Here is a 20,442-nt window from a genome sequence, read left to right as displayed (position 1 = left end):
TTAGATGTTCTAACAGACTAATAATAATACTGCCATGCTGCCGCCAGGAGGGCCCGTTTTGAAAGGAGCGCAAACTCCGCTCAGCCAGAAGTCACCGCCTGAACGGCAGACCTTAAACGAGCGCGCCTAGAGCAGCAAGCTTTTGTTTACAACATCTCTGCTCCAATCAGCACCGGCGGTGCGTGTAGAGGGCTTTTCGAATATTCGAACTGTCCAATGAGAGAGCAAGAGGAGTTTACCCCGGCAATTTTGAAACCCGGCTGATGCGCGAGCACAGTAACAAACAAACTAGACGAGGCAGTTCACAGCTAGCCTAACAAAGCTTTGTAGTTGCAACTAATCTTTCCAAAGTCAAGAGAAGACATCGCATTCTAATAATTATGGACGAAGGAGGGACTGTGTCGATACTATGCAGAAAAGGTAACGTTAGTGAGCTAGTTCGCTAGCACACAAGCTAAGTTTGTTAGTTAGCTTAGCTACAGTTGGCTACCGGTGGTTAGCTAGTTAACTTCTAACGTTATATAGCTTAAACGTTAGAAAACAGCAACGTTGTCTTGTTAAATATTAACGTTAGCCAAATGAAAGCGAACTAGAGGTTGCTTCTGATTAAGTATCTGGTTGGTTTTGGTGTCAGACAGGATATCTTGGAGAGGGTTTATATCTGCCTTGTTGAAATTATTGTTGTTTTGAACATTACAGTGTGGTTTGGTGCAAGTTAACGTTATCTCCAATACGTTCCTTTCTCTTTATGGGAGAGGACATATCAAACTCGTGGCTTAAGATATTTCCCGAAGTGTTAGGATCCAATGGTAAATATGTGTTCCACCAAGCAGCATTTTTTATCATTAAAATTTCAATTCGCTGGCCATTCCTTTCAACAGTCTTCCACCAAAATACACGATGGTGGGGGCGGTAGCGAGCCGTTTGAATCATTGTCAGACATTTTATTGACGTAGGAGTTGTTGTCTGGGTCACATGTATACCTGTGGATGCCAGTGGTTTTGATAAAGGTTCTGCCTGGTGTGTCATATTTTGGCATGTAGTTTGACATGACATTCTTTCCCATACAAAAGAGAGAAAGGCACATGTAAGGGCAAGTTGTTTTTTTATTCATGGTATTGCCATGATGTCACATGCATTTCCACGAATATGATGCTTTACCACATACTAAGCTCATTGGCTGTCATTTGATTATAATCACCTATTAATTTATTAGTCACCTGTTATTTTCCTGCCAAGGTGGCTGTGTGGTTATGCAATAGGATACTATAAATAAGCTTAACATAATACGTAAAGTGAGTTGGCCAGGATCGGTAACACAGATAAAGCAACATTAAATTGCTTTAAATTGCTTTGTTGAGACTGGTCATAGTCAGTGACTCAGCTCTCTTCACTTTTCCCAAAGATTGGAAAGTACAATCAATCTTAGTCAGATGTTGGGAAATTTCCTCTGGGAGCAATAAGTTTGTCATGGTAGGGCAGAGTTCCACAACTAGTTTTCCCCAAGGGCCAAATTATGTCAAGCATGCCAAGCCAAGGGCCAAAACGTCCGGGTTTTTTTTTTTTTCCATTGCGCCAATAAAAGTTGTTTTATGTGCAGATGTTGTTGTTGCTGCTATTAACATTATTATTATTATTATTCTTATTGTTATTATTCTTATTATTATTATTATTATTAGTAGTAGTAGTAGTAGTAGTAGTGGAGGTGGTGGTAGTAATAATTTAGGCCTGGGTAGATTGGGTCACACAAGAAAATGAAGACTTGTATTTTGAGTTAAGATGTTTTAGGATTGAGTTATGACATGGGATTAGTTTGGTAAAATGCCATCTAATCAAACATGGGTCTGAAAGTGTGAATCATGACCTGAAATGACTCTTATCTTTAAATCTGGCAAAAACATATGAAGCTAAATAAATGTTATGATGACAGTTGACCATACGCGACCATCACTTGGAACCCAGGCCCACCCAATCACGAGACTTAATACACGTAAAATTTGTAAACACTCATTCCGATCACTTTCTTTGGTTGGACTATCTCGCCTCTTTCTGCACATGCTCGCGCATTTGACGTAAGTAACGTCAATTACGTTCTCTATTTTTCCGGGAGAATTTGAATGGATGTGCTTGTTATTTACCCCGGGGCGTTCGGGCTTGATGTTGGCGGCGCAGCCCATTTTTATATCAAGTGCTGACTCTAACCCTAACCGGGCCAGTTTCGGTGTACGGCGGTGAAAATTACAAATGGACCCAGTCAATGCGGGGGCAAAACAAAACGTATTTTTTCTGACTAGTGGAGTCGTATGTTGTGGTAAAACTGTTGCTTTATCAGAAAGAACAGCAGTAAATCAACATGTTATGACAGGTGCGTTCACGTAAGTGCCAATGGGTCGGCGCGGGCCAGACATTTGGCTCTCGCGGGCCGGACCTGGCCCGCGGGCCGCTTATTGGGGATCACTGTAGGGCATCATTTGTGCATTATAGAGGGGGGATACATTTTGTGGCATGTTTAAAATGCAGTCTGAAAGAATGTGTATCCCCCTGTAACTTTTGTTAGGAAAGAGGAAACTTCTCCATATTCACCATGGTTATTAGGTATGATCTGAAGTATATACAAAATAAAACACTTGATGGTAGGGCATCATCTGTGCATTATAGAGGGGGGATACATTTTGTGGCAGACCGAAAATGCAGTCTGAAAGAATGTCTATCCCCCTGTAACTTTTGTTAGGAAAGAGGAAACTTCTCCATATGCACCATGGTTATTAGGCATGATCTGAAGTATATACAAAAAAAAACACTTGATGGTAGGGCAGAGACTGTGCATTATGGAGGGGGGATACATTTTGTGGCAGGTTGAAAATGCAGTCTGAAAGAATGTGTATCCCCCTATAACTTTTGCTAGGAAAGAAGAAACTTCTCCATATTCACCAAGGTTATTAGGCATGATCTGAAGTATATACAAAATAAAACACTTGATGGTAGGGCAGAGACTGTGCATTATGGAGGAGGGATACATTTTGTGGCGGGTTGAAAATGCAGTCTGAAAGAATGTGTATCCCCCTGTAACTTTTGTTAGGAAAGAGGAAACTTCTCCATATTCACCAACGTTATTAGGTATGATCTGAAGTATATACAAAATAAAACACTTGATGGTAGGGCATCATCTGTGCATTATAGAGGGGGTTACATATTTTGGTAGACTGCATGTCCAGTCTGTTAGGACAAGTACCTTAATGGCTTTGTGTTATGAAAAGCGCTATATAAATGCAATACATTATTATCATGATGATTATTATTATGATTATTTTTATTTACCCTTTAAGGAGGGGGAATTCAGAATAATTTACAACAATATCCAAAGGTAGGCTATCATTTGCAATGGAAAAGTGGATTACAGGAACAAAATATCGTTTACAATGCTGCATTCAGTTTAATGTACATTTCGAGTCAAGTAGATGTAATTGAGGCGAGCAATGTGTTAAAATGATTACAGTGATCTTGATTTTACAGTACCGAACGTGTATTTGAATGAACAAATTCCTTACAAAAAGTTGAATAACAGCGTGCTTGGATCTAGCTTCCAAACAGTAACATAGGAAGTCTAAGTAATTGACCACGTGGTACATTATAACATTGTCAAATTATAGGAGGAAAAAGATATGATTGCCTTGGTTTTTCAGTAGACATTCTCAGTTCAGTGCAATGCATAGGCCTAATACGAAGTTCGATAACACGTACAGAAGAATAAAAGCATTTATTTTTATAGATGAGCCATGTGTTACTTTGCAAAACCTCGTTGATAAAACTACAATACTAAAATGATGAATTAAACAATCCACATGTTGCTATTTTTCATTTACTTAGGTGAAATCGAAGCATAGCAATGTAGCTCCACCTTCGCTGAATGCATGCACTGATTAGATTTTGGTGTTCGAAGGTCAAGGTCACTGTGACCTCACGTCCATCCCATTCTCATGAACGCGATATCTCAGGAACGCCTGTAGGGAATTTCATTACATCTGGCACAAACGTCCACTTGGACTCGAGGATAAACTGATTAGAATTTGGTGCTCAAAGGTCAAGGTCACTGTGACCTCACAAAAGATGTTTTTGGCCATAACTCAAGAATTCACACGCTAATTATGACAAAATTTCACACAAATGTCTAATAGGATAAAATGATGAAGTGATGACATTATATCCAAAAGTTCAAAGGTCAACTTCACTGTGACATCATAATGTTTTGCTTACCACTGCAGCTGAGAAAACGATCTTGGGTTATTCTACAAAAACGGTGGAAGTGCTGTCACTTACTTTTGCAGACACCAAAATCCTTTAAGTTGACCTAATAATCACATTAATTATATATGTTCAATAAATAAAGACTGTTCTTGCAATGATAAAAGAAAGTTTATTGGCGGAGGCATACAACCGCGAGGCGGTTATTTCTAGTTTTATGTTTATTAATCCTTTCAATTTGAACAAGTGTAACACCGAAATCCGGTTGGAGGAAACTTATACCGATGGAACAAAGAAAATTATATGTTTACCAATCATTGTAAATAGGCGAAAAAAGTGATAATGTTATTGACCTGCCCCTGTAGCCAGTGGACAAAAAAGACTTTCTACCCTTTTTCCTCTGCTTTCCTCATGCTTTAGCATATCCACAGCTTGGAAGAACGTTATTAGAGCTCCTTTGTTCCTGCTGCCATCAGCCTATGGCTATCCTAAAAATGATAGATGAACTGGTGTTAGGCTAAACTGTTTGCTATGATGAACATATTGTCTCTATGTCTGTCCCTATACATTATTGAATTATGCCTGAGGTTAAGCGAAAGACAATCAATACAGCTCTCTTCTTACATAAAGGTGTATAATTTTGGCTTTGCTAGAGTGTATGGAGGGAAGTCTGGTGAAATTGCAGGGTCACACTCTACACAGTTACAGTTAATAAGAAATAGGTCTATGTGGGCTGATATTGAGCTTAGATTACTTTCATTTACTTGAGAGTAATTTTCCCTTATGCTCAGTTGAAATTCAGATACTGTTACTGCCATTTTTCTAAAATGTTCTTACTTTTGCCTCATTTATTTTCATTCGGAGATACAAAGTTTTATCACTTCACAGCAAAAAGAATGTTTCTTACACAACTGTACCAATACCATATTGATCATTTTTCAGTTGAGTCTGAGTCATGAGATAAGACAAGGGAAGCCACTCTGGGGACCAGTGCTGAATTGCTTTGTAACTTTCTGTCACAGAGCTACGTAAGCAGAAGCTGATGGAATACTTGGCAGCAAAAGGAAAGCTGAAACTGCCCAACCCTAAGTAAGAAAACTCTTGAGTGATTTATTCATTTGACCAAAGTTCCTTGCATATTTTACCCGCAGGGAAAATCCTTTTGTAACTTTCATTAACTCTTCAGGCTGTACCTCCGTGATGACTGTCGGGTTAAGAAGCCTGCCACATCTGCACTAAAGGTGGGTGTAAGTGTAAATGGTGCCATTCATGCTAGTAATGTATATAGATTGGCTTTTCTTTGGGAAGTTGCTCTTTTGAGTTTGTTCAGTGAGAAGAATTAATCTTTTGATCCGCTCTGTTTGTGCCAAAGTAACCAAAGTTCCTTGCACTCTAGGAGGAGTGTTTGGAGTTGGGCCCATGTAGTGGTGCATTGCACATACATACAGGCCTTGCAAAAACTTCCACTTGACTACCTGTGGGTAAACCTTCACGTGGTGTCGAACCCACAAGCTCTGTCATTGCCATAATGACGGATGACCATGCTTATTATCTAGTTAAAAAAACAACTTTAAAAATTAGGCAACAGAAATTATTTCAGCCTAAGAACTGAAGTTGAACTGCAGTGTTTCCCACAGAATTCGAATGTACTTGTGGTGGTAGGTGGGTTGGCAATGGGGGGGTGAGTGCCTTTTTGTTCTTGTATTCTCTTATATTGTCAATATATAGGCTAATATCAATAAAGGATCCCACTACCTGGATGGCTGAAAAATTATCTAATGTACTCCATTTTAAATAGTTCAATTTGTCAAACAAATAACTAACCTGTATATATCTAAAGTAGTTTGTATCAAAGAGAACATAACTTAAAAATATAAACAGTGCTACACTGTTCTGTCTGTTTCTTGCTGTTGTCTACAAGGTGAAGAATAGAAATGAGACCCCTTTTGCAGAGAAATCTGCTTTCTGCCCTGCTGCATCTCTCTGTGCTGTCAGTCTCTCCTGTATCTTTACATCGTTACATTACAGCCTTTGACATTATTATCTGCTCTGTTTTACTGCTCAGCAGCTCCTCTGGTCCAGACTGTCCTGCTCCTCCTCAGGACGAGTCCTTTTCCTTCTTTGAAAATATTTTTCAATATTAATCTGGATTGATGGAGCAAACATTCAGAGTCAGAGTTAAAAAGTTAATATTAGCGTTATCAGTCCACTCAGTGGATACTGACTAGCAGCTAGGCTATACAGCGTGCTAATCTCGGAAACTCAGCTGTATTCCGAGTAACGTTAACTGTTAGTTCTTCTTTTCGGGAATTCAGTTGGCCGTCTTCTTGGCATGGAAAAAAAATATCCCTCACCTGTGTGCAGTGGGAGGCGAACAGACGGGTCCGGGGAGAGAGAGAGAGAGAGAGAGGTCGCGTGGAGCAATTAGGGGCTGAGCGAATCAATGCGCTACACGCAGTTTTACGATTATATAGTTTCATATAAAGTTTTCTGTGTGTGGGAAACCCTGGAGGGGTAGAGCAGAGCGAGGGGAGATTGTCCACTAGTTAATCGATCGCGGATGGTGTCGTTCTCTCGGACGGATAAAAAAATTTAAATAAAAAATGCTAAAATGGGTCGTCAAATATACTTTGGCGGCCGTTAATATACCTGGGTGGCCCGCCCAAGTAAAGTCTATGTGTGGGAAACACTAAACTGAACTCTTTAGTTCTGTCACATTAGAATGTTATCTGGCTCCTCTCCTGTATCCTGCAAGCACCTGCTAGTCAGCTTAAATCCTCGCTAGGGCAATACCAGTAAAGACTAGCCTAAGGCAAGATTTCCTCATTCGTCTTGGCCGTCTTCCTTCCCCTTCATCTGGCTCTGGCCTACTCTTACCCTTACATTTTCAACTCCACATCACCTATATCATTTTTGAAGCCATTACAAATTCAGTGGAGTTCACCTTCTATGTCTATATAGCCTATTTGAGCAGAGGAACAGAATCTTCATTGTAGCAAAGTTGTAGCTTGTTTTGTTTTTGCAGACAAGGGAATTTAGTAATTCTCAACTTGTGACCATGGTGTGGTTCTGATCTGCTGTACGTGACATTCTGTTTCCTAGTAACTTTGTATTTTTTGTCTTCATAGCCAGTCAAGGGAAAAGAGAACAAGGCTCCAGATGCTGTCAGTATGAGAAATGAAGACACAAAAGTTCAACCTCAGGCTGGTAAAGTCATCTCACACCCTACTGGAACAGTATCTGGTGGTACCTATAAAGTGAGTGTGCAGAAAGGTGGCATCTTTCCTGGAGCCCAGAATGCCAATCGTCCTGTTGCACCTAGTGGCCCAACACAGCCAAAACTGAAACAAAAGCCTGTGCCTAAAAGAACATACACAGTTGCATCCAGCCAACCCAAAAAGCAGCCAAACACAGGAATCCATGCTGCTCACCCCAGCTCAGGCAAATCCTTTTCAAATGCAGCTCGTACAGCTTTGACACAACCAAACAGTAAATCCAACAGTTGCACAAATGTAACCCGATCGGGTCCCAATAAGACAATCGATGTTAGGATGAGTCTTGGCCCCATTGTCAAAACCAAAACAGGACTCATTCCTGCAGTGGTCCAGCCAAGAAACACAAAGTCAAACCTAACATGCAGCCCTGCTGCAGCATCTGCCACCACCACCACCACTTCTATCGCTAACAGAGTGCACTCCAGCACCTCTTTATCAGTCTCAGTTTCCCAGAGGTCCACCATGGCTCAGAGGAAAACATTTCCTACCACAGTTGTAAACAAGCCTGTCCAGAAGAGAACCACTGCTACCGGGACTGCAAGTGCTGGGTTTAAAATTCAAGCTCGGATCCAGTCTAATTCCAAACCACTTCTAGATAAACCTCTTCAGCCATCATGTAAAAGTCAGCCATCAACTGGACTTAAACCAACATATGTCTCCTCCAGGCGCACAACAGCACCTGTCAAGCCAGATGAGAAGGAAAGAGTGTCAAAAACTGCTAAATCAGTTTTTCAGCCCACAAACAAGGCAGCACAGCAGAGATCTGAAGGTGAAGAGGCAGGTAATAGCCGACCGTGCGGAGTCGGCTCCCGAACATCCTCGGGGCCCGTGAGCCGGTGCAGTTCCAGAGCAGTGAACAGGTTTATGCAGGCAGCTGTGGCTGAGCTGGGAGAGAAAGCCAAGATGCATAAACAGAGAGACAACAAAAAGGGAGATAATTCAGCAAAAGTGTCAGCACCACAGGCAGGTACAATAAGAGCAGGCATTCCATTGATGCCACAGACCGTGCCACACTCTGCCAGATCTGCCAGCCAAGCAGCATGGGCCACAGACATGAAGACGCCCAGGGCCCCGGTCCAGTCTATTCCCCAGACAGAGGGAAAGAAACTGACAGCAGCCCAGGAGGAGAGAATGTGAGTAGGACTGTACAACTGATCTACTACACTAATAGTCTAAAAACTACATTAATCATTTAACTTAACTTAAAGTGATGTTGAACTTTGGTAGTACCTTGGGTTGTGTAGCTTCCTGGCCATGATATAACCCTAAAATTGGCGTTTCTCTGTTATCTGTTGCTCTGGTAGAGGAGATTGGAGAATTGCATTTTTTCTCTCTCCATTCACTGCCATCGTATGGTGAAACAGGTCTGAAAATCACACTTCTAGCACAAACAAATGCGAACAAATCAGATTCTAACAGTATATAAAAAAACTAGTCCTGTTGCTGAATTGAATCACTTTCTTTATGTTTATTAAACCTTTCAGTGTAACACCGAAAGGAGCAAACTTATACCGATGGAACAAAGAAAATAATATGTTTACCAATCATTGTAAATAGGCGGAAAAAAGTGAGAGACTCAGTTTTTATACATTGGTAGAATCTGCTTTGTCAAAGTCCTATCTCCCACCTTTTTTCGCCTATTTACAATTATTGATAAACATATTATTTTCTTCGTTCCATCGGCACTACCACAGTTCAACATCACTTTAATTTCTTTTACAGCGTCGACTGTAGTTGACAATGACAATATATTGATGTATTCTGCAAAAAATAACATCAACTTTGTTCCCCAAATTGAGACTAGTGATGGTGATTAAAATCATAATCTACCACATCTACCACAATAACTGAATCATTATTTTAATGCCGTAATCGTACAGACCTGAATATGAGTTTGTATTTTCTTTCTCACTGAGGTGTGTGTTGGGATCCTCATTTCTCACTGAGATACCCTGATGCTTACCATCACATCAAAATGAGTGTCCTTATTTTTCTGTATGAGATTATAAGATTACAAATTTAAAAAGACTCCACTTAATCTAGTTTTCATCTTATATAAAGGCTTCTGCCATTAGTTGTCAAGGAATTTCACGGCCCTGATTTGACACTGTATTCTTGAAACCTCCACCTGTTTATGTGGTGAGGTGTTAGCAGGTCTGGTTTGATCTATGACATGTTGCAACAAACTGACACAAGAACTCTGACATGCCACTACGCCTCCACATCTGACAATATAATGAAAGATGGGTTTTACGTCCCAACGGATGTCCACCTACAAACATGTCTGAAAAACGAATGTGCCAAGTCTATGAAACCTCCTGCTATAAAACTTTATTTTAGAAATAAAAACGGCACAAATAAGTCAATGTTCACGTTTTATTTCTATTATCAGTCCTTATATACAAAAAAGAAACATGACATGACATCACCGCCAAACAAACATGAACATCACAGCTCTGTCAATATCAATATCTTTTACAAACTACAACATAGGCTGATGATCTTATGTAAACAGAGTTTAACAGTGCTTCAGGATACAGAAAATGAACAGTGCTCAGAGTTGCTTCAGAATACCGAAAAAGAGTGAGCAACAATAAAAACACATGCTGCTGGGGCAGGAACATGTTTGAGGGGTGATGACACCCTATGATGGGCCCTAGAGGTTTCTGGCAAGAAATACAAGCTGGTCTACAGTATCTGGCTTCAAAGTTGTCCTTTTACATGTAACAATGTTGCCACCTGTGCTAAAAACCCTCTCAGAGGGGGAGCTTGTGGCCAGAACGCACAAGTAGCCATTTGTAGGGCTGCACGATATATCGTTTCAGCATCGTCATCGCGATGTGCGAATGCGAAATAGACACATCGCAGGACATGCGATGTCAAGTAAGGCAAATTAACTCAAACACGTCATGCTACAACTTTTTTGCTACTTGATACAAAAGGAAAACTCGCACGGTTCTCATTTTCCATGACTAATCTACAAGAGAAGTCTGTCTGATATAACATAATTTACTCCGATTTCAGGGTTTGTTATATGAGTAGCGTATGTTACCTTTCCAGCTTTCGCGGCTCCGAACCGTAGTTGGGAAGCCTCTGGTGTTGTGCTAGGCTACTTTAGCTTAGCCTGGCTCGTAGCTGGTAACAAGCTTTTTACTAAGAGTCCGGACCGACTCTGCAGTGGAGAACTGGCACTTTATTTCGGTACAGCAGCGAACATAATGCACGGCCTCTCGGTGACGTTGTAAGCTCTTTTCTGCTAACTATGGTAACTTTACTCACTTAGCACTCACTCTGGCTGCAGCTAAAGCTAGAAACACACTCACTTCCTACTACGTCACTCGCGCAGGTTACCCACAAGGCCACCTTCTTAAAGGGACAAGGCTTGATAGAGCTATTCAAGTCATTTGGTGAAAATTCATGTATTTTTTCATATCGCAATATATATCGCAGAAAAAAAAAATATTGCAATGTCGGTTTTTTCCAATATCGTGCAGCCCTAGCGTTTTGCCGGTTGGCTTACTCTGGGAAAGTTCTTTTCATAGACCTTCCACCAGTCCAGGGGATTGGTGTCATTGTCTACATCTGGAGCCAGAAGGTAGTTGCTGAGCTCCCTCTCAACTGCCTGCTGTGCACTCAGACCTACTGTGTTGGTAGTGGTGGGCTTGCTTGAAAAAAAGCTAGCCAGAGACCGCTTTGTTTTCTTGGCTGGTGACACTGCTGTAGCTGCAGTAGCTTCTCCCATGGCTTCTTCTCTGGTCTCTTCTTCCCTTACCACAGCAGCTCTCCCTCCCCTCAGCATCTCCGACACAGCTCTCTCTTTGATGTCATCTATCTTCTCCTCCTCAGTGTACTGAAGCTTGAATCTTGGGTCGACGAGGGATGCCATGTCAAGGAGATCATCCATGGTTGGGTCATCATACTTGTCGTTGTGGTACCCCATCACTGTTGTCTTGATGGTCCGGGTGAGCTCTGCGTCATCCTCCGCTTCCTACAAGATGGAGGCGTTGAAGAGATGCATCACTGGTTTGAGGAATGACACACTGACATAGGATTCACCGGACAAGGCATCTGCGAATTCGAGGAGAGGGCTGAGAGCCGCATCTATAGACTTTAAAATGTCCACATCTTGCCAGGTGGGAACCAGCGGCCTGGTCTTCTTGTCCTTGGAGAGGACCTCTGAGATGGCCTTCTTCTGCTCCAGAACCCGCTTCGTTTTTGTTGATGGGAGCCCCATCTTGTTGGTGTCTCGCTGATGAGCTTGTGCTTTGGCAAGCGATACTCCTCCTGAGCAGCTGCAAGGTCCCGCTTCTTCTTCCAGGAGAAGGAGAAGGCGCCCACCACCTTTTTACAGACCCCGATTGCTCTGTCCATCCGCTTGTCTTTGTTAACTTTCTCTGTAGATAGAGAGAGAGAATTACTGTATGTAGAATCCATACAAAATATTGTATGCATGTCTAAACTAAAGATGAAACAAATAGCCTATAAAATCACTTAAACAGGGGGAATGAAATCACCCAATCAAAACTATAGGCCAACTATGTACTGTACTGTCTAGTGTCTGGGTATGGTATGGAGCTTTATGCTGAGTAGCAAGCAGCCACTAGAGGGCGCAGCTACTCTGCATAAAGCTACCATACACAACAGCATACCCCAAGTCAAAGTCAAAGGGCCCTATTTAAACGATCTATGGCGCATGGTCTAAAGCGCATGGCGCAAGTGCATTTAGGGCGTGTCCAAATCCAAATTGCTAGTTAAACGACGCACAATGTGGGCGCAAAGTAAGGCGCAAGGCGCAAAGGGGTTGTACTAAGTCCCTTAATTAATCATAGGTGTGTTTTGGGCGTAACATGAACTCAACCAATCAGAGTGTCATCTCCCATTCCCTTTAAGAGTCAGGTGCGCTTACACCTTGGCGCATTGCTATTTAAATGGCGGATTCGGCTAGTTGGAGAAACAAACGGTTTTCTGCTGAGGAAACGGATCTGCTCGTGCGCGATGGCGATGTGTGTGTGCGTCGGGTAGGCCTATGTTGTGCGGCGGCTGAAGGTAAGATGCCTTTGCAGTTTATTTTCATGACTTTTTGTTGGGCTGTGCATTTTACATATTTACTGTGTTGTTTTTCTTGGTTGTAGGTTGTGTATTAGGCAATTGGCATCTGAATAATGCGCCCTTTAAATAGCAGGAAAATACTGCGCCAGATTTTAGACCAGGTTTTTGTTGGTCAATGGCGCAATCGCTTTCCGCTGCCTCAAGATAGCAATGCGCCTGACCACACCTCATTTTAAGACCAACACGCCCATGGGCGCAAAGATGGGCGCAAGTACATTTGCTATTTAAACAACGTGGGCGCTGGGCGTGAAAATGACAACTGCGTCGGTTGGAAACTAGCAATGACACTTGCGCTGCGCTTTGCACCGGGTGTAAGATAGGGCCCAAAATGTTTTATTTATCAAATGCACAGTATATAACACAAGGTCATTCTGAACAATGAAATTCTTATGACATGGCAAGCAACAACTACGTAGTAGGCATAAAAAATATTAAATTGTTAAAAAGAGTCACAAATAAGGGCAAGAATAGAAATATCAAAAATAGCAAGAATATCAAAAATAGCAGAAAATATACATAGCAGTAACAAAAATATACATACATACCATACACAAAATAACCTATTACAAACATCTCCAACTAAAATATATTTATTTACATATTAACTGTGTATAACTTAACAATAGCCGAGTTCAGTCGGTGCCCGAAGCACTGCAGTCTTGTCCACTTGTTCAGTTCAGCGGCTTTGATGACATTCGTCCCGCTGTCTGTGGTGATGCAGAGCTGACGGTCTTCGCTGAGTCCCCAGGAGGCGAGTGCATCAACTAGTCCGGCTGCAATTGCTTGGCCTGTGTGGTCTTCGGGAAAGTAAGCCGTATGTCGTAGGCATAAGCTGACGAGGTTCCAATCTTGGTCAATGTAGTGGATTGTCAGGCTCATGTAGGGTTCGGAGGTTCGGCTAGACCACAGGTCGGTTGTGGTCGCAAAATACGAGACTGATTTCAGCTGCTCCTCCACCCTTTCCCTAACTTCAGCATAAAGCTGAGGTATAGCTGTGCGCGAAAAATACCTTCGGCCAGGGAGCTGGTATCTGGGGTCGATGACTAACATCATTTTCCTGAAGCCCTCGTTATCCACCGTACTGATAAGCATCATGTCCTTAGCCAAGTAGTTGGTTATGGCTTTGGTGATGTCCTTGTGACGCTTGGACTGTTTGTCATATGGCATAAATGAAGCCATCAGTGTTTGCTGCGTGGGTCTCGCTTGGCTTGACACAACAGGTGGTGGTGTTACAGGTTGGCTTAAACTGTTACGGTGCCTCATATTCTGACTCCCAGTATGTTCTATCGGGTGGTACTGCTTCAGATGGTGGAACAGGTTTGTTGTGTTCCCACTACTAGTCGGCACCACTCTCTGACACATCTTGCAGCTCACAGAAAGCTGAAGTTTATCAGATTTTCAATAGCCGAACCACTTCCACACAACTGAATTGGTCCTACCTCTTTTATCAACTATTTTGTCTGCTTTATTACTACTGGTGGTAGCTTCTTCAGTCACATTTGCGTCGCGGTCAGGGGCACTCATTTTGCCGACAAAATTAGCGGCGCTCGGAGTGGCCTACTGGGATGTCCCGCACTTTGTTTGTGGGCGCGCTGCGTGCCTGTATGTCATCACACACTGACGTAGCCTATTGTATTCTGGTTGAACGCATTGCACTGACTCAGCGCCCTGTAACGAAAAGGCGCTGACGCTGTAAATAATGTATATTGAAAATATCGGAAACGTATTTAAAAAATATATCACCGTTATCGAGGCATATTTTATTGCGATTGATATTAATATTGATTTATTGTCCACCACTAGCCCTAGTCAAATTTCAGAAATGTAATGGGTAAAATGAGTGCAGATTAGTTTTAAAGGGGAATACTGTACATTTTAACAAATTTAATATTATTATGTTTTATATTATTATGTGTATTATATGATATACAACATGACTGATGAGACATTTCCTCTTCATGTTTGCACATTCATCGAGAATGTGCAACAAAACCACTAAGGAGCTGCATCATCAAGGTATAAAGCCATTGCCTTCCAGTGAGAGAATTAATGGAGTGTGGAGTTGCAATGAAATTTGCGATCTAAATAAACGTGTCACAATCTAAATGTCTTTTATGTGAACATTTAACTCTTATAAGACAGGAAAACAATTCCTTAGCATTCAATAACTGCCTTCTCCTTTGCCTTGAGCAGTGGAAATTATGGCAATGCAACACGGATCGTATCCTGTAAATCAGTGAAAAGCCTCAAGACATCAGACAGTAGCGCCTCACTCCCCCATTAACTTGCTCAATACAAGATCTGTGGAGAGTAATGCCAGGTTGCTCAGCATTTGTTTTACACACCTGCCCTGGTGAGAGTTTGGACAGTGGTAGAGAAGCACATTTGATTTAATATACAAGGTGTTTTTTGCATCTATTTGAAGATCCCCAAAATTCCCTTAAATTCCCAGAATGGAAATTGGCAAGGAAAGTTTCTGAAAATTAACAGGAATATTACCTCCCTTTTACAACCCTACTGGCAAAAAAGCTCTGCAAGTTCGATGAACCTACTGTTCTGAGATTAGTTTTGTAGAAGTTAGGGGTGTTACAGTTCACTGAACTCACGGTGAACGCACTCAGTTTAAAAAAAAATAAAAATAAGACCTGACTCTGGATTAACATGTTGTATTTAATTGAACTCTGTTGAAAGGATCTGAGCAGTGTTGGTTAACTGCACAGTAAAAAAAAAAAGAACGCAGTTGAAAATGATACATCTGTTGATGAATGATACATAGATGCCGTAGGGCACATCATGAGTGACATTGCGACATCAAACGCCCTCGCTCAGGTGGCCCAGCTGAGGCTGATCATGCCTCAACTTGCACCCTATTACCAAACCTCTTTTTATCAGTAGCCATCTGGAGGATTTCTCAGCAGCCTCTGACTTGCCCCTGTGATGCCTTGCAGAGGGACTTCTCTGCAACGCCCCTGCATCGTACCTCCACAGACAAGCACCTAGCCTTCCAGCCTTGTCTATGGCAGTTGCTAACCAGCAGGTCTTCGTACTTGGCCTTCTTCCGCGCGATGGCTTCCTCCATCCGGTCATCCGGTCTGTTGACTTGATTTGACGTTTTAAATCGCACAGTCCTTCGTATCCATTACTGCCAAGAGCCCTTTGAACGGTTCCATTTTAAACAATGTAATTAATTACTTTGTATAATACATTTCATCGCAAAGATAATGCATTTGTTGTGTTTGGGCATGGCTTCTAAAACATTACAGTCCCCAAAAGTTGGTATTTAATGTTTTTGTGAAAATACTGCTAATTTGTGAACACACCATGCACTCATTCTCTTTGTTTTTCCATTTAAATAAAAAGTCACATTTTATTTGTAGATTACATTCGCTGAAATGATGCAACAATGCAGCACATTTTGAACACATTAACAGCTCTTTTTCTAATTATAATTAATTATAATTTAATAATTATTAAAACCTGGCAGCTGTAGTGTTGGAACTCACTGCTAAGTGATCTCCTGACTTTAGAGAGGCAGGCATTAATAGGGGTGAATAATTTCTTTATGCTCAATTAGAGGGTAAGGGATAGCTCCAAGTAAGCAAAAAAAGTGAACTGGCAATCACCTACAGTCTGTCACAGACCTCGAAGGCCCAAAATGCTTAAGCTTTTAAGTGTGTACATTCCCATAAACAGTGGATCCTGGTACATACAGTGGTTGTACATTTGGGACAGTGATGATTATTCCTTGGTTTAATTTCCTAAATGCATAAAGAGATTAATACACATTATGCAGTATATTAAATTGCATATCCTGTGTCTGCTGTCTAGTATTTTGTACTCTATGATGCATAAATTAATTTACCCTCTGCTCTTTTATTCGGTCTCAAGGAGAAAGCTCCAGGAATGGCGGGAAGCCAGGGGCATCTCCTACAAGCGTCCTCCCATGCCAGTGAAACCTCGGGTCAGGCGCACTGTGGCCTTGCCCCAGCCCTACTGGGCCACTATGAAGGAGGAAGACGAGGCCCACTCCCTCATCTGTGCTGTGGACAGATCCCTGGCTGACTGCATCAAATTGCTAAGAGAGGTACAGGAGAATTGGCAGTATCAAAAGATCTGTCTTACATTACAGGCCGTGGTTACAGTTACAGTTTTCTATTCTCATCTCACACTGTACTTGGTAAAGAAGTTAGGGATTTTGTATCCGTCAAAAGCATATTCAGCCAGTGTATTCTCTGTGGGGCTGATGCGTTGACAGATGATGGAGAGAATGGAGGGCTTGGCGTCTTTGTACGCAGGATTGTTTGTATTTTTTCATACTTAAAAAGTTGAAACCATTGAACTTTTTTCGGACCGCACTTTGCATAATTGTTCTATAACATCTTAAATTGAATTATTAGAATCAGAGAATTATTAAGAATACCATTTTCCATTCAAAATTGCTTGAGCATGGTAGAACTACTATTTAAAATAGCAAGTACCTTATATATACTTCTCACTGCAAAAAATGCAAGACAAAAAGACAACTGAACACTTTAGTGTAGCCAGTTGAATTTTCATGGATGTGATGCTGACAGTGGCTTGACTCAATGATTCCTGGTGAAGCCCAGGAATTAGAGTGGAGTAGGCTATATCTAGTTTTGTATGTAAAAATATGTACTAGAATACAGAACAATTACAAAATGTCATATAGGATTTCATGAACCTATTTTCTGGCCTTACCATCCCATATTTCACTATAGCTATTAGAAGTATTTTACTTGATCACCAGGCTCTTCAATGCTCTCTGAACTGGAGCTTTTGGGGTTAGTCCCCTACAGAGTCCCCTACAGAAAAGCACTCTCTTTAACATTATGGTTAAGATGAAACTCATTCACAATACTATGCACAGATATAATACTGTGCATTTATCATTGATTGAAATATTCGTTTTTAGTTAGTTATTAGCCTACTCCAACTTTTAAAAAAAAATGCTTCTGAGAAAATAGGCCTACTTCACATTAAATTAATTATGTAGGAAATGGTTGCTTGACATTTCTATCATAATGCTTCACCTGCTGGCCTGCTGGTAGTCTGTATCCAGCTCTGCAAACTTGCACTCCCCTTAGCTGATTACTGTAAGAGATTGGTATGCTTCCCAGTAGTAACAATGAGCACATCTCACACAATAGCAATATTTAGTTTGTTTTTTTATCCTAGGATTGTGCTGAGCTGACTGACGCCCAGCTTGTTTTGGTCTTTACAAGTGATGTTTCTAAACTCAGAGATCATCTTGTATGTGAAGATGGGCATGGGCTATTTTCAAATGTTTGTTCTAGGATTATTTTGGACAGACAAATCACGGTAAATGATATACTGTATAATTAGCTGAAAAATACTAGATTAATGTGAAACAGTTACATTTTCCTCACTACATATTTAAAGCTACGTATTTAATTGAACATGGAGCAGTTAATGGTCTATTTAAAACACTATACTGATTGGCATCTGCCAAGGTATGTCTTTCACTGTGACGAGCTTTCTTTCTGGCTTTGCTACTGTGATGCTGAGTGTGAATATGTGAAACATGTTGATCAGATGGGAGACGGGCACTGCCCAGGCAAAGTAAAATGCCTAGATTGCAATCATGTTGTTGTCTGAAAAAGTCGGTTATCACAGAAGTCACAGCAGTAGAAATGACAGCAGTGTCTTGAGACATCTTTCAACTGGAAGGGCCAGTGTCAAGCCCGCACGATGGCAAAAATGCTGCTGCAGTGTAAAAGAGTAAAAGTGTGGAACAGGTGGAGCCAGGCTGAAGCGCACAACTTCAGGAAAAGCCAAACCATATTGCTCTATATGGTAATAAAGCATGCCTGTTCGCTCCCGACTTTGTAACAGGGTGCAGTGCCGTTGCAGCACCACTGCGTGAACTTTCCAGTCTATCCAAACTTCATCAGTGCAGTGGGAATTTTGTTTGAAATCATTGATTATACCTCAGCGCCACCATGGCACAAAATTATGAGGGCCCGGCATAAAGTGCTGATACTTCATTCTCTGAGGAGAGTACAAATCTCTCTCTCTCCCTCTCTGGCTACGTTCACTGGAGCTGAAAGTGTCCCAATTCTGATTTCCCTCACGTGACACAGATCTGTTCCCGGTTGCACAAAAACTCTTAGGTTTTATACCTTAAAGCTACACTAAGCAATTTTTTTCTGACCACTAGAGGGTGACAGCAACCACAACACATTTTATAAACGCACAGCAAAGCTACTGGGCAACGGCAGCCCTTAAGGACGAACCGTGCATAAAGGCTGATGGCTAAAATGATGTGTACCTATGGAGAAATATTGCTGGTTACCAGTCTCGCTTTGCCAGATTTTTCTCCCACTGAAGGTTATATCTCCCACAATGACAAGTGAAGAGGCAGGTAGCAAGTTTACTAGTTGAAAACGTTTACTCGCTCGCTTCATCGATTCGCCGTTACTCGGGCCGACTTTGACAACAAGCTTTAGGAAAGAGGTGAAAACAACAACACAGCTGGTGCCTGGTGCGCGTGTGTGGCTATTTGTTTATATCACTACGTCTCACGGAAATCTCCACGTAGCACACGTTAGTTTCAGGATTGGTTACAGGGTCTGAAATTGCTTATTGCAGGTTTAAGTGCTCTTTAAAGGAACACTTGCCGATTTTCAACCATATCTCTATCCATCCGAAATCGGGATATAGTGTGAAAAACAACAACAGGTTTTTTTTAACGTTCTCTGTGTCTCTGGGGCGCAGCTTCAAAATCTGTTGTACTTCCGCGAACCAGTGACGTCATTGGTTCTCGGCAGAAAACAGATTTTGAAGCTGCGCCGGCTCGCATGGCTGTTACTCGAACTATGCCCGCATCCACGGACAGTCGGATCGAGAGCCATACGAGCTGGCAAATGAACGGGGAGCTCTCGGTGCAGGCAATATGGAGGGAAGGTAAACATTGTTCATTTGCATATACTACCGACATTGTAATGATACAAAGCTGGTTGAAAATCGGCAAAGTGTTCCTTTAAGGTTCATCTTAAACTCAAGTGAGTTGCACAAAACCCACTTATCTCCCACTCAGGGAATATCCTTAGATAAATCTGCAGATAAGGAAAGATGCTTAAGTCATCATTATATTATTGCTGATGGGTTGCACATAGCGTCTCCCTTCTCACACTTTACATTGTGTTGTTCTGTAGGAATCCACATGAAGAATATAAAAGTTGTACCACTTCTCCAGATAAGTATGATTCTCACTAACAATACATCCTAATTTTTAGGTGCTACAGGTCCCTTTGGTGCAAAAACGCATGGTTCAGCAAAAGCTTTGACCTCTCAACTACCGTCTCTTTATCAATTTTATTCATCTTTTAGTTGCGGTATGTCTTGAACAGAATGGAAAGGGCACACAGGCTTAGCAACAGATAAACAGATATGGAGATAATCGTACAGGTCACTTCACTAAACAAATAAGCTCATCGAGGACAGAGAGAGAAAAGACCATCAATGAATGCTTATACCAGTTGGGCTGGGCTGCTGGCGCCCTGACGGCCGAAATACATGGGACACGGACGCGGCGCGACACGTCTGCCGCAGAATGCCCGCAGCAGAGCGCGTCCAGTATAATCAACTGAAGCTGCTACACGGACCACGGAAGCCGCGCGGCTCATCTCTAGTTTTGCACGTCTGGTCTATTTTTTCCCCTCTACGCGCAGCTACGCGGCCCTCAAACAGGTAAAAACTCCATAGAACTGTGTAAAAAAACAACTACAATCTGTTTAAAAATGATTAAAATAAATACCTCATTGTACCAGAGGCA

At 41.7% G+C, this 20,442-nt stretch overlaps 1 protein-coding gene across 1 annotated transcript in view; it reads left to right on the top strand.

Moving 5' to 3' along the window:
* Positions 1-302: 302 nt before the first annotated feature.
* ckap2l (cytoskeleton associated protein 2-like) overlaps positions 303-20,442 on the top strand; it is a 29,849-nt gene continuing 9,709 nt past the window's right edge. The window contains exons 1-5 of the mRNA XM_071904971.2: positions 303-420; positions 5,265-5,331; positions 5,429-5,483; positions 7,371-8,650; positions 16,515-16,710. Of these exons, the coding sequence (XP_071761072.2) occupies positions 381-420; positions 5,265-5,331; positions 5,429-5,483; positions 7,371-8,650; positions 16,515-16,710 (1,638 nt within the window). The 5' untranslated portion in view covers positions 303-380. The remainder of the gene's footprint in view (positions 421-5,264; positions 5,332-5,428; positions 5,484-7,370; positions 8,651-16,514; positions 16,711-20,442) is intronic.

Source organism: Centroberyx gerrardi, chromosome 8 (genome assembly GCF_048128805.1).
Source record: "Centroberyx gerrardi isolate f3 chromosome 8, fCenGer3.hap1.cur.20231027, whole genome shotgun sequence".
In the NCBI taxonomy this organism is placed as follows: Eukaryota; Metazoa; Chordata; class Actinopteri; order Beryciformes; family Berycidae; genus Centroberyx; species Centroberyx gerrardi.
This window is presented reverse-complemented; position numbering and strand designations above follow the sequence as displayed.